At 36.1% G+C, this 11,912-nt stretch overlaps 1 protein-coding gene across 1 annotated transcript; it reads left to right on the forward strand.

Annotated features, from left to right (window-relative positions):
- Positions 1-2,835: 2,835 nt before the first annotated feature.
- On the forward strand, positions 2,836-11,907 carry LOC141639485 (uncharacterized). Its single transcript, XM_074448597.1, has 17 exons — positions 2,836-3,131; positions 3,228-3,337; positions 5,442-5,487; positions 5,565-5,734; positions 5,881-5,998; positions 6,304-6,386; positions 6,531-6,590; positions 6,673-6,927; positions 7,625-7,721; positions 7,876-7,926; positions 8,062-8,142; positions 8,229-8,300; positions 9,369-9,431; positions 10,720-10,872; positions 11,271-11,328; positions 11,455-11,507; positions 11,606-11,907. The coding sequence occupies exons 2-17, from the start codon at positions 3,237-3,239 to the stop codon at positions 11,681-11,683; spliced, it is 1,539 nt and encodes a 512-aa protein (XP_074304698.1). The 5' UTR covers positions 2,836-3,131; positions 3,228-3,236; the 3' UTR covers positions 11,684-11,907.
- The last annotated feature ends 5 nt before the right edge of the window (positions 11,908-11,912 follow it).

Below are 11,912 nucleotides of genomic sequence, written 5' to 3' on the forward strand. Positions count from 1 at the left end.
GACGGTTGGGGTTATCCCCGCATGCCCATGAAACTTGGGTAGATTGTGGATGAAGTAGCCCTTCAACTCGAAATTTGCATTAGCTCCCATGGGTGGGTAGGCAATGCATAGAGGTTGAGTATCATAGTTTCTTGCCCGGATATCCCGGACGGTTCTTGTATATAGCCATTGTTGGATATTCTACTTCTATGGGATCAACCGAAAGGGGTGTGGATGGTTCCACTTCAACTTGTTCTTACCTTCGTAGTCGTTGATACCAAGGATTGGTGAATAACCAAGAATATGCTCCAAATGCGTCTTCTTCAATTGGAGTGAACTCACCACCTTGTTGGGAACTAGGCATAAACCATTACACTAAACAAGATGGATTAGAACTACCACTTACTTTTAACAATAACAAGAAAATAAGAACAATAAAGCATAAATCACAACTCAAGTTTTAGTCACGTTGCATTCCCCGGCAACAACGCCAAAATTTGATAGCGATAAAACTAGGTGTCGTAATACTAGAATTAACTACCAAATTAACAATTTATAAGCCTAACTAAACTTTACTAACTTCAAGCAATAAGGTAGTAAATTGGCAAGCTAGGGTCGAACCCAAGGGAAGTACTTTTGAACTAAAGACTTGAATTTTAACTATATAGCAACTAATTAGGACTCTATGGACTAATCAAGATACTAACCACAATCAAGACCTACTAATTATGTTTATCAACAAACAATGATTATGAACAATGGTTAACATATAGTATGACATAAATGGAGAAAGTTTGGTTTTGAAGTAGCATAAGGAAAAGTAAAGATGTAATTTTTATCATAGAAGCAAAACAACAAACACTAGATATGCAACAATTAAATATGGGAAAGACTTGGTGTAATTTTCTCTTAGTAATCCAACAATGACAAAGTTTGACTCTTTTCTCTCTATTGTTATCTATCCAATACTATCATCTCAAGAAATTAACACACACAATTAAACCATATATGTGAGTCCTTCAATTCCCAACCACAACTCATTAAACCATGAATGAAAACTAGAATTGAGCATGAAGCTTTTGCCAAGAGATGTAAGCTAGAATCAAATCCTACTAGATTAAACCATGCTAGCAAGAAAAGACATGTAATTTCCTACTTGAAATATCAATCCTTTAAACCAAATCAACATACAACAAGTTTGCTCCAAACAATTCTAGATAGATTAAACCATTTCTCTAGAATTTGCAATAGTTGGGTAAATAAGATGCAAGAGTGATCAATTCATACATTCATCTACTCAACATAAGAATTTAAGAACAAAGGAAAGAACAATAGATAAATTGAGAGAGATTTAGGAGTCTTACAACATCAAAGTTGGATACTTTGATCAAATTACACCAAGTAAAGAAAGATTAGCCTTTCATAGTTTGCTTAGAACCCATAAAATGAAGAAAGATTAACATGAATTAAGGAAAGATTAAGTTTTAATTATTACAAGATTAAAGCCAAGCATGAGATCTTAATGGTAAGGAGGTGGTTTTTAGATCTCCAAACAAGTGGGTATTTATACCCTTGAGCCTCCTTTTTAGGTCACAAACAAATGGGCTTGGAAAGGAAAAAGGGAAAACCCGTCGTAATGATCAGGGGAAAACCGGAGGCTCCGGTGTAGGCCGGAGGCTCCGGTTTCAGCCTGCATCACAATCTCGCAAAGCCATATCTCCCTCGTTTCTTGTTCAAATAAAACATGTGACCTACCGTTGGAAAGCTAAGATCACAAGCTTTAATCTCCACTCGGCCTTGTGTCGATACGAGGTCTGGAACTCGAGATATACTCGTTTGAAATTGACCCTTGTGAAATCGAGTTTTCAATTCTTCATTTTGGCTTTTCTTTGTGCATTCCAAGGCTTCATTTTCCTTTTGTTTGCTTCTCTTGACTTTGCACTTATTCTCTTGGCTTACTCTTGGCTCTCCTTCTTCACTTTAGTTGACCGTGGCTCGGGTTTGACACCTAATTCGGCTTGTACAAAAACGATTTCTTCACCTCAACTTATCCTCGTGAAACACTTCAACTACTCTTGAGATGCAAATGCCAAAAACAAGTTCAATTGACCCAAATTACAACCAAAGTGGATTGGCCGGTAAATAGAACGATTAACACTCAAAACCGGCTTTGTGACAAGTTTATTCAACTAAAATTACCTAATTAGGCCGACACTCTTTGACTCTATCACCGTGCCTGAGTAGAAGTTTAAGAAAAAAATTGTGTTTACAGTGACGATTCTAGGATTCGAGGGGAGGGGTTCGAAATTAAAACCATACTATGTTCAAGCCCGGGTGTTGTCCGAGTCATATCTAAACAGTGGCTTTTGAATGTCCTCTGCGTTTCGCATACTTCCTTTGATTAATACGGAGTACGACTTTTTGATGGCTATTTTAGAGTAAACCATCTTATAAAATATTTGATGTTGAACATGTTTAAAGCAGTCAAACTAAATATGATTAATAATATAATGTTTGATTGCGCAATTATCAACACGATACCACTTAAGTAATTTACTTTGAAATAATTGAAGTACTCTTAACTTAAGTTGGGCCTCTTATTAAGATAGATAATATAATGTATCTACATATTATAATTTCAATCGTTATTCGCCGAGACGTATTGCTAAATATTGTCGACATTTTTATCAGGCTATGATTATCTAAACACAAAATCTCATTGAAGACGGACACTATTCGTCTTCAGCTTGTATCCGTCTTCAATGAGATTTTGTGTTGTATTTGAGCCAACCCTCCCAACCCGTTGGTATAATTCCCATCTATACCTAACACTCGAACCAAATTGAGGATTTTGAGAAGACTTGCACTTAACATACTTCGAAAGTTTGTTCATGAATTTTGACTATTCCATTACGTATTTTTAAATGACGAATTAATTTTGCTTAGAAACAGAAAAAAACAAATAAAGAAGGGAAAGGCGCAGTTTCCTTTGAAATGCAGTTCTAAGATAAACAACCTCAACCTGTGGATTGTGAATGACATATCTGCTTCCTTATCTGTCTTTATTTACATCCCCAATTTTTATTTTTTAATTATTTTGGTTCATATTATTTTGGTTGAAATCTGGTGGTAAAGTTGGACTCTTTTGTTCTGTAAGCTCATCATTCATCAACCCATTGAATTTTGCAAATAACCCATTTGTTATTTTCATTGATTTGATCTTGATTCTTTCTCTTTGATGCTTACAGTGACTAATTATGGAGATCCATAAAGCAATTACTGATTCTGATGATAGAAGATTGAAGACTAAGTACAATAACGCTGTTTATGTCATTCAAAGAGCTCTTACTCTTTACAAGTATGACATTTTCTGAAATCTTTATTTTGCCATGCAATTGTGATTATGCTGATTTAGTTTTCTAGTGTTCGACGTCGATTTAAAAGGGTATGTATTGCTGTTTTGTTGTTAGTTGAATGACATTGATTAGGGATCATTGATCAATGGCTACTAGATTTGGTTTTGTGTCTATTGATGTTGCCATCACATATTGTTATCCCAATTGAGGAGTATTGTTCTCAAGATGAGTATGCCTTAGATTCGTATCCGAGAGGTGATGGTGAAGCCTGGTTAATTTTGCATACCAAAATGAAGTGTGGCAGACTTGTGATGATGTTTATGGAAAATTAATGGTAGTTCTGAGAGGTTGTGATTGTGCGTTCAACATGGTAGGTAGTATAAATATAACCGAAACTTTTTGAATCATCAGATATTGTCTCTTTGTCTGTTTCTTCTTACTTGATCAAACCAGGACTCCCCATCTTGCTAGTCAGTTTAAATGTAAGCACTTGGACTTTGTGGATGGTCTCTGCATTGCTCTTTGTAGCGTAGTATTTGGATCCATTGGAAATCGAAAACTAAGCTATAAGCTTTATAGAAGTAAATTTTATAATGATTTTTAAGCTATAGGCGGCATGAAAATAATTCACTGATTGGCTTTTCTTGCCCATATAAAAAGCAGTGAATTACTGGAAATATTGCATTATAGCAACTGCTAAAATGTCTGAGAACAAGATACAATATGCACTAAGGAGCCGAGAAAGTATGCAAGTAGTCGCTGAGATCCTCTTCGAATATGATATGATTAACTGAAGAATCACAATCTGTTTTTGTAGTAAGTTAGTAACGACACGGGGATTTTTTCTAGGATCAACAGTAGTTTAACACCTTTCTTTAGAGTGGCCATTTTAGTAGGATTCTCTTGTTTCGTTCATGGTGAACTAAACCGAATCATGCATTATTGAATGCACCCACGAAATGCATTGCTTACGTTAGCTAATATTTAAACCCGTAAGTTGTTCCTCACTGTTGCCTCAACGCACTTTCTTCAGCCACGAAAGTTTTAGGCGGAAAAATATGCGGACTATGTTTGCTTTTTAAATTTTGTGCGACAGGCACCAAGTAGAAGTACACCAATTTGTTTCTTTAATTGCTTCATGAGGTCGCTATATTAATGTTCAGCATTTTCCCATTTTGTGTCTGAGTTTACTGACTTCTAGGGGTGCTACAATGCCCACCTTTGCTAATGTGGTAAAAACATACTTACTCTTGCGAAAATAACAGCGAATAACAAAAGGACAGATTCTTATTTAAGTTCCCAATTTTGAAGTTAATTCTTTACCTTTTTTGACGATTCTTCTGATTTGTTAATTTGCATAGAAGAAAAAGAATGTTGAGCAATTGTATGTTCTTGCTACCTTTGTCCTAAAAACATACTCCCTCCCTTCAATACACTCTTCCCCAATCTCTTTTGGACACTATTCACAGTTAAGGAGAATTTTCAATATTCTCGACAATCTATAAGAGAAAATATATCATTATATCCATGTGGAATCTTGTTTATTCGTCTTTAGGAGTACATTATTAATATCAAACTTCTTTAATTTTTACTAATTTAATTTTTACTAATATATAATGAAAGATATAAAAGACACAAAATGCGCATTGACAAATGTGAAAAAGCAAAAGGGAAAAGTGGATTTGAATGGAGGGAAAATTTGACTTCTTGAACTCTAATTTTGAGCATTAATTTATGGCAAATAGATTCAGTTAAACTACTTCCGCTATACCAATAGGTTGTTTACGCTTTTCAAAATCCCTATTGGGAAAGATAGAGAGTATAAAATAAATATTGTTGTTTAGTGTTTAGGTCATCATTTACTTTTGTGTTAAATATTCTTTCATAAATTCTTGAATCATAAAGGGTTCCAATTGTCATAAAACAATAGCCATTTATAGAATAGAATTAGGTGACTTTATTAAGGGGTCTTGCCTTTACAAAATCTGTCTTGACCATGCTGCGTATTTGCATCTATTACAGTGTTTGTTTCATATCCATCTTATTCTTCACCGTGCTTCTAATTACTATATTACAATTATATTTACCAAATTCTTTTCATGGCAGTATTGAAGAGGTAGCTTTCAGTTTTAATGGCGGGAAGGATTCTACTGTAGGTTCTCATAAACTAGAAAACAAACACGTTCATTTATTTTTGTGTTCTCAATGTTAATAGTGCGTTAATTTCAGGTGTTGTTACATCTACTCAGAGCTGGATACTATCTGCACATGAAGGAGCGAATGCGTTGTGATGAGGAACTGACCTATAATCAATGCAAATTTCCAATAAGGACTATTTATTTTGAAAGCACTTCTGCATTTCCCGAAATCAATTCATTCACTTATGAAACAGCCACCAAGTAAGAGTGGATTTTTTTTCTCATCAGTCAGTTTGTCTGTGTGATATTGGTTTCCGTCTTTTCTTCCCAATTTCACTTTCTATTGCTGACATTTCATGTATTTCGTGAAGCATTTTGTTAATCTTTTTCACTTTTAAAATGAGCAGATATAATTTACAATTGGACATCATCAGCCAAGATTTCAAGTCTGGTCTGGAGGGATTACTAAAGACTAGTCCTATCAGAGCGATTTTTCTAGGCGTGCGAATAGGCGATCCTACTGCGGTATGTGATAACTGAATATTTTAATTCGAAGCTTTCCTCTGTGTTTTTAAATATCAGTTATGTTGCCAATTCTGGACCGAGTGATCAAGGTTTGAAGGTTATTGTGACCGAATTATGAGGTGGCATCTGCTGCATTTTTAACGCAAAGACCGAAATTTAGGGCGTGACAAGTGATACCGAGATCAAATTTCAAAACAAAATTTCATACCATGCTTTCAGCTTATTACTAGAAAATTAGCAGGAACTGGTGTTTCGTATATAGCTTGTAACAAATCAATGCTTCATTGTGGTATGTTATGTTGTAGGTTGGACAAGAGCTGTTCTCCCCTAGTTCTCCTGGGTGGCCAGCTTTTATGAGAGTGAATCCCATCTTGGATTGGTCATACAGGTCTGTCTAGTTAAAGAATGTATAAGATAAACTTCTGATTACATATACAGTTTCCACTACCCCGTTTATTTACTGTGCAATGATGCTGTCTTCTAAGGATTGCCTGAAATCCTTGCTTTCTGATCATTGTTTGACTGTTGACAGGGATGTTTGGGCTTTTCTATTGAATTCAAAGGTTCCATACTGCAGTCTATATGATCAAGGGTAATATTCTATTATTTCAAGATAAACCATTATTGTATCCGAGAAGCAAAGAGTTATATTAACGCTTTACCTCTTTGGACAGTTATACTTCCATTGGAAGTGTATATGATACGGTTCCAAATGAGTTGCTGTGCGATAATAATCCCCCGGGTGATAAAGTAGAATATAGGCCAGCATACATGCTTTCAGATGGACGATCCGAGAGAGCGGGGAGGGTAAAGAAATCTGCTCAGAGACTAGCCAATAATGTATCTCAGAGCAATGGCGTAAGCAACACGGAATCTCAACAAACTTGTATCCCAACAGCTTCAGTTCTTGGTGTTGGGGATGAGATCCTGTGAGTCTTTTGTTTACTTAGTCTAACTGTGAGTATTAAGGCTGTTGCTCTTTTTCTCTTTTTGATTTGACCTGATCCATGTAGTGATTTACTTACCTGTGCAGTGTTTTATTTGTTCAGCTTTTATTATCGAATGATCATTCCATAAATCTTTTATTCACATGTGTGCGCTGTATTAGGTCTTATGGGATAATTATGTGTTGATTTAGAACCAATTTGTGAAAGAACTTGTGCCAAGCATGATTTCTTGTTCCGTGTAGTGAAGTATGAGAATATGCTGTGTAACTGGGATCTTTTTGTAGCTTGTTAATGTGGGGTTTTCACCTTTTTGCTAATAATTCTGAGGGATGAAGGGTATGGTGGTACCTCTTTACGAAGTATGTTTATAAAGCGCACAGCCGCCTTACTCAATTAAGTCGCAATACATTTTTGCAGTTTGATTTGTTTAACTGTAAGGACAATTTTCGCCGGAGGTTTTAACATTTCTGCTAAATAGAGATTCGATGACCAAAGCAGGAACGTAGAACAGGGGTTTTATGCCTCAATGATTCAGTGATTGCATTCTGTGTAGCTTAGTGCCTGGTAATCATGGAGCTATATGTAAATGATGTTCAACCATATTTAATATCCAAGTTTATTGTTTGCTTTGCCATGATCATTTAATTTTCTGACGTCATTAACATGTTTGATAGAGCAGGTTCGGCACAGTTGAAGATCTTGTGGGACCATCCTTGTGCAAAAAACTTCACTCTATTGGTTGGGCAGTAACTCAATTCAATGTCCTCCGTAGTGATGTAAGTATGCTCCTTTGAACTATAGATCAATAATCTCCTTTTGTAAATGGGTGGCCTCCCTCCCTCGTGTCATTTAATTAGTCAGTGCATGGATTTGTGTCTGTTTAATCTACATCCTCACTAATTGTTGCTTTCTTAATCTCAATAAATGCAGATAGATTCTGTTGCTGAAAGTGTTGAACGACAAAAATCAACTAATGAAATGGTAAACATATACATACTAGTGTTGGCTGATTTACTGATAGCAAAGTCATGAGATCATATATTTAGAAGTTAGAACGATGTATTTCTGGAGTGACTCTTCTATTTTAGGCTCACAAAATCTGAATATTCCTTACAGGTATTCATCTATGGTGGGATTGGTCCATTGCATTCAGATGCTACTCTTGCCGGTATCGCAAAAGCTTTTGGTGTCCGTCTGGTGAGTGGAATTACTTTCCAAGGGAACTTTTGGCTTTTCTGATGGAGGAATACACATCAATGTTTCTCCATTTGTTTTTTATTTAGGCTCCTGATGAAGAATTTGAAGAGTATCTTACAAATATTGTTGGCTATCAGTGCACTGGTGATAGAAATGAGGTTGATTATTTTCTATTACATTCCCTTTGTCTAATTTCTGCAGTATCATACATGGCTTATCATTTTGTTGAAATTTAGAGAGCATCGAACCTTGTTTGATTCAGTACCTTTGCTAGATTATAAACAAGAGAAACATCAAGTCCTCATGCAAAAAAGGAATTTGTCGTTATTTTCAGTACTAAATTTTAAATTATTCTCTCTGACTGTTTATTAAGATACTGATATACTAAAAAAAAGCACAGAGCTAAAGCTTCACTCATGTTGAGCTTTTGACAAAGAATTGTGAAGTTGACTGGAATGAGTAGTATTGAGTATTCATCCCATTGATTGGAATGGGTAGTATTGTGTATTCAAGCATTTTAAGTGATGAAACTTCAGGTTTAACTGTCCTTTTATCGAGTCCTGTTTGTTCTTTAAGTGTTTCTTATGTAATGTTTTTAATTCTTCGGCTGCTTGCTTCAGCATACTGGTTTTGAACATTCGATAGATTGTCAGTGGAATGAAATAACAAATAATAGACATGATCCTCAACATATACTTTCTGCCACATTAGACGGTCCTCATTTTGGTGCAAGCAGTCCTAAAATATAATTATAAGAATAAGGGCTACCAAAAGATTATTATTTTGGGCGATTTGTAGCTCGTAAATGATGTCAAGATGTGCTGATTAAAAACATAATCTGTAGATTTTTAACGACATAAATTTATGAATCATGCATCTAGGTGGTGCAAGCAGTCCTAAAATATAATTATAAGAACAAGGGCTACCAAAAGATTATTATTTTAGGCGATTTGTAGCTCGTAAATGATGTCAAGATGTGCTGATTAAAAACCGTTATCTGTAGATTTTTAACGTCGTAAATTTATGAATCATGGTGCTAGGCTTCATCTTGTGTTTAAGCTCAGTGTTTTTTGTGCACAGACGTTCGTGAATGTCTTGGACTGAATAGCAAGGCTTCTTGCACTCATCAACCATACCCTATGTTGCATAGTATATTAAAGTATACCTATACCTGCCTGTTCTATACCGTTTGGCATCGTGTCAACTGCTCTCACTTTTTTCTGCAGATGGCTCAACTGCCAGAAGGCATCACTGAACTGCTGCATCATGAAAAACTTCAAGTGCCGTTGGTATGTTGAGAACTGAACATTCTTGTATCATTTTTAAAATAGTGACCCGTTATTCTTTGGTCTTGATGTGTCTAGCCTACAATCTCACTTTATTTCTGTGATCTAATTCACGCATGACACCATCTTTAGGGCTTCCATACTGTTTGTTACAATCTCTGAGAAGGAATCCAACTATTGACGAATGACCGAACATAAATTTTGTAGTCGTTGATTTCCAACCATTTTTGATAGTCTATAGCTTTGCAATACAATTTTCATTCAGCTGTTGGCGTAGCAATACAATTTTCATTCTGGAGCACTGGCCTCCTATTGTTTTCAATGCAAGGGCAAGGTTCTGCTCATCTGACACCCTAACCTCATCATAGTGGGGAATAGATATGTAAAAGCCTGACTGACCCGACCATGGTTAAATGTCGCGGAATCGTCCACTATTCGGTGCTGTGGAATCATCCTCTATCCGGTCACTCGACCTTTGATCTATACTGACCCTACCTGTGTTCTGATGTGACCTGTATTGACCAGACCTAAACCCAACCCTTCCAACACATTTGACTGGAGTAGATGAGAGCCTTTGAGTTATTGAGGTAATGTTTGTTGACTGTTGTTAATGGCTTTTAGTTTGCGTAGGAACTTATAAGTGAATTAAAATAGTTTCTCTGGAATGGACAAGATATCATTGTTGAGGGCTGCTTTACACTGACATGTTAAGAGATCTGGGCAATGTGAAATTGAGCCATTGGATGCCTTGTCACTGTACACACCCATGCTTTCTCATTTTAACATGTTCTCAGTGGAACTATATAACATCATCTCATATTTGTTGTGTGCTTGTTGGCACCTGTACTGTTTTTCAACTGCTCATTGATATAGTTAAGTTAAACATGAGTGACCAGCCACCATTCGCCTCTTGGAAAGGATAGATTAGCACAGTTATTTAGCTCTCATGTGCAAACTTTAGCTAGCAATCATGCAGCTTACAATCATAAATGCAAATTGATTCAGCAAATTCCTTGCCTGCACGAGTTTTGTCTTTCACACTTTCAATTGTACAATAGACATATAATGGAGTTTGAAAGATTCAACTATAACTGACATTGCCTTAGATAATATAATCAAGTTCCTAGCTTTTGCAGGATCTTGTGTTTAATATGTATATTTTGTGGCAATGTTGGTAGGTCCAAGTCTCCAACAACAATAATCTTCCGTCTTAAACCCTCCTTGTTTTACAATTCTAATCTTATGGATGTCAAGACTAGTGTGAAGAAGCTTATGACAATTTCTTGTGTAGATGAAGTGTCAAAATGTTGTCATTCTTATGGCAACAAACCTTCCGGAGCTGGACAAAGAATGGGATTGCCTCATTGAGCTAGCAAGTTCGAATGGGCTTCTATTGTTGCCAAAACCTTTTTCTTCAAAGTATTTGACGACTTTACTTTCAGATGTATGTATCATCATTCTTATTCCTATTACTCTTGTAGTCTTGGTTTAATTTTGTTGCAATTATTGTCTATGTTACTCAGACTTTAAAACTAGGTATTGAGTGCACTGGTTACTTGGTCTTTTGCACATAAGCATTACTTTTCATTTGGCAAGAGACACGAATATAGAAAAATGGGACAAAAAATTAGTCTGACACCTAAACGCTTGCCATCCTAAGTATTTTCAAAAACCAACTGTGTTTGCTACCAAGACATGCCAGTGTGAGATAACATAGGTTATGGTGAGGCTATGGTTTTGGAATTGGAACATCGTTCCTATTTGAGAATATAGAATTTGGTCTTTTCCCCGTTACTGTATAGAGCTAATCTAGTTACCTTTTGTTTTATACTACTAATACAGGTGGAAGTTGCTCAACCCTTATCTGCACTTCGAATCGAGTTCCCAGATTTGTCCATTGGTAAGGCTTGATCATACTTTTTGGGAGTACCCAACTATAATTTTTCTTTACGGTCGTTCATCACCCCGTTTTAGGATTTAGGCACTGTTGCTGCTGCTATTGTTGACGTTTCTTATTAATTTGAAGGTTGTCACCGGAAATCGAGACACGGGCAGCTAGTAATCACCCTCAAAGGGAAGGTGTGTGCAAACTGTTTTCAGCAAGCATAATATTTGTTAGGCAGTTTAGGAGAAAGGAAACATGAATTGACATTATCAGGAATATCTGTTAATTTCAGGATGAAGCTAAAATAGACTTGGCCACGGAAGGTCTATTCAAGAAGTTTAAGCCAGGGGCCTTCTCTGTGGAAAAATAAAACACTAATTGAATCTACTGAGTTTCTCAAGGTACAGTCGCCCATTGTTTCATCTCATATCCAAAACTGTTATGATTATTGTTCTTCGATTTGGCCCCCGGATGAAGCCAAAACTGAGATATAAAAGCTACCTCAGAATTTTGAGAGCAAATGACTGTAATCAGGAAATAGAGGGATACTGTAAGAAATTAGGAAGACCAGTTTAGAAGCATTGTACACTACTACTGAT

The sequence above is a fragment of the Silene latifolia genome, unplaced genomic scaffold (genome assembly GCF_048544455.1).
Source record: "Silene latifolia isolate original U9 population unplaced genomic scaffold, ASM4854445v1 scaffold_414, whole genome shotgun sequence".
Classification (NCBI taxonomy): Eukaryota; Viridiplantae; Streptophyta; class Magnoliopsida; order Caryophyllales; family Caryophyllaceae; genus Silene; species Silene latifolia.

Coding starts and splice junctions, on each gene's coding strand:
- LOC141639485 (XM_074448597.1), top strand. CDS start 3,237: ATGGAGATCCATAAAGCAATTACTGATTCTGATGATAGAAGATTGAAG. Junction 5,735..5,880: donor ACTTATGAAACAGCCACCAA/GTAAGAGTGGAT, acceptor TAAAATGAGCAG/ATATAATTTACAATTGGACA. Junction 8,143..8,228: donor AAGCTTTTGGTGTCCGTCTG/GTGAGTGGAATT, acceptor TTTTTTATTTAG/GCTCCTGATGAAGAATTTGA.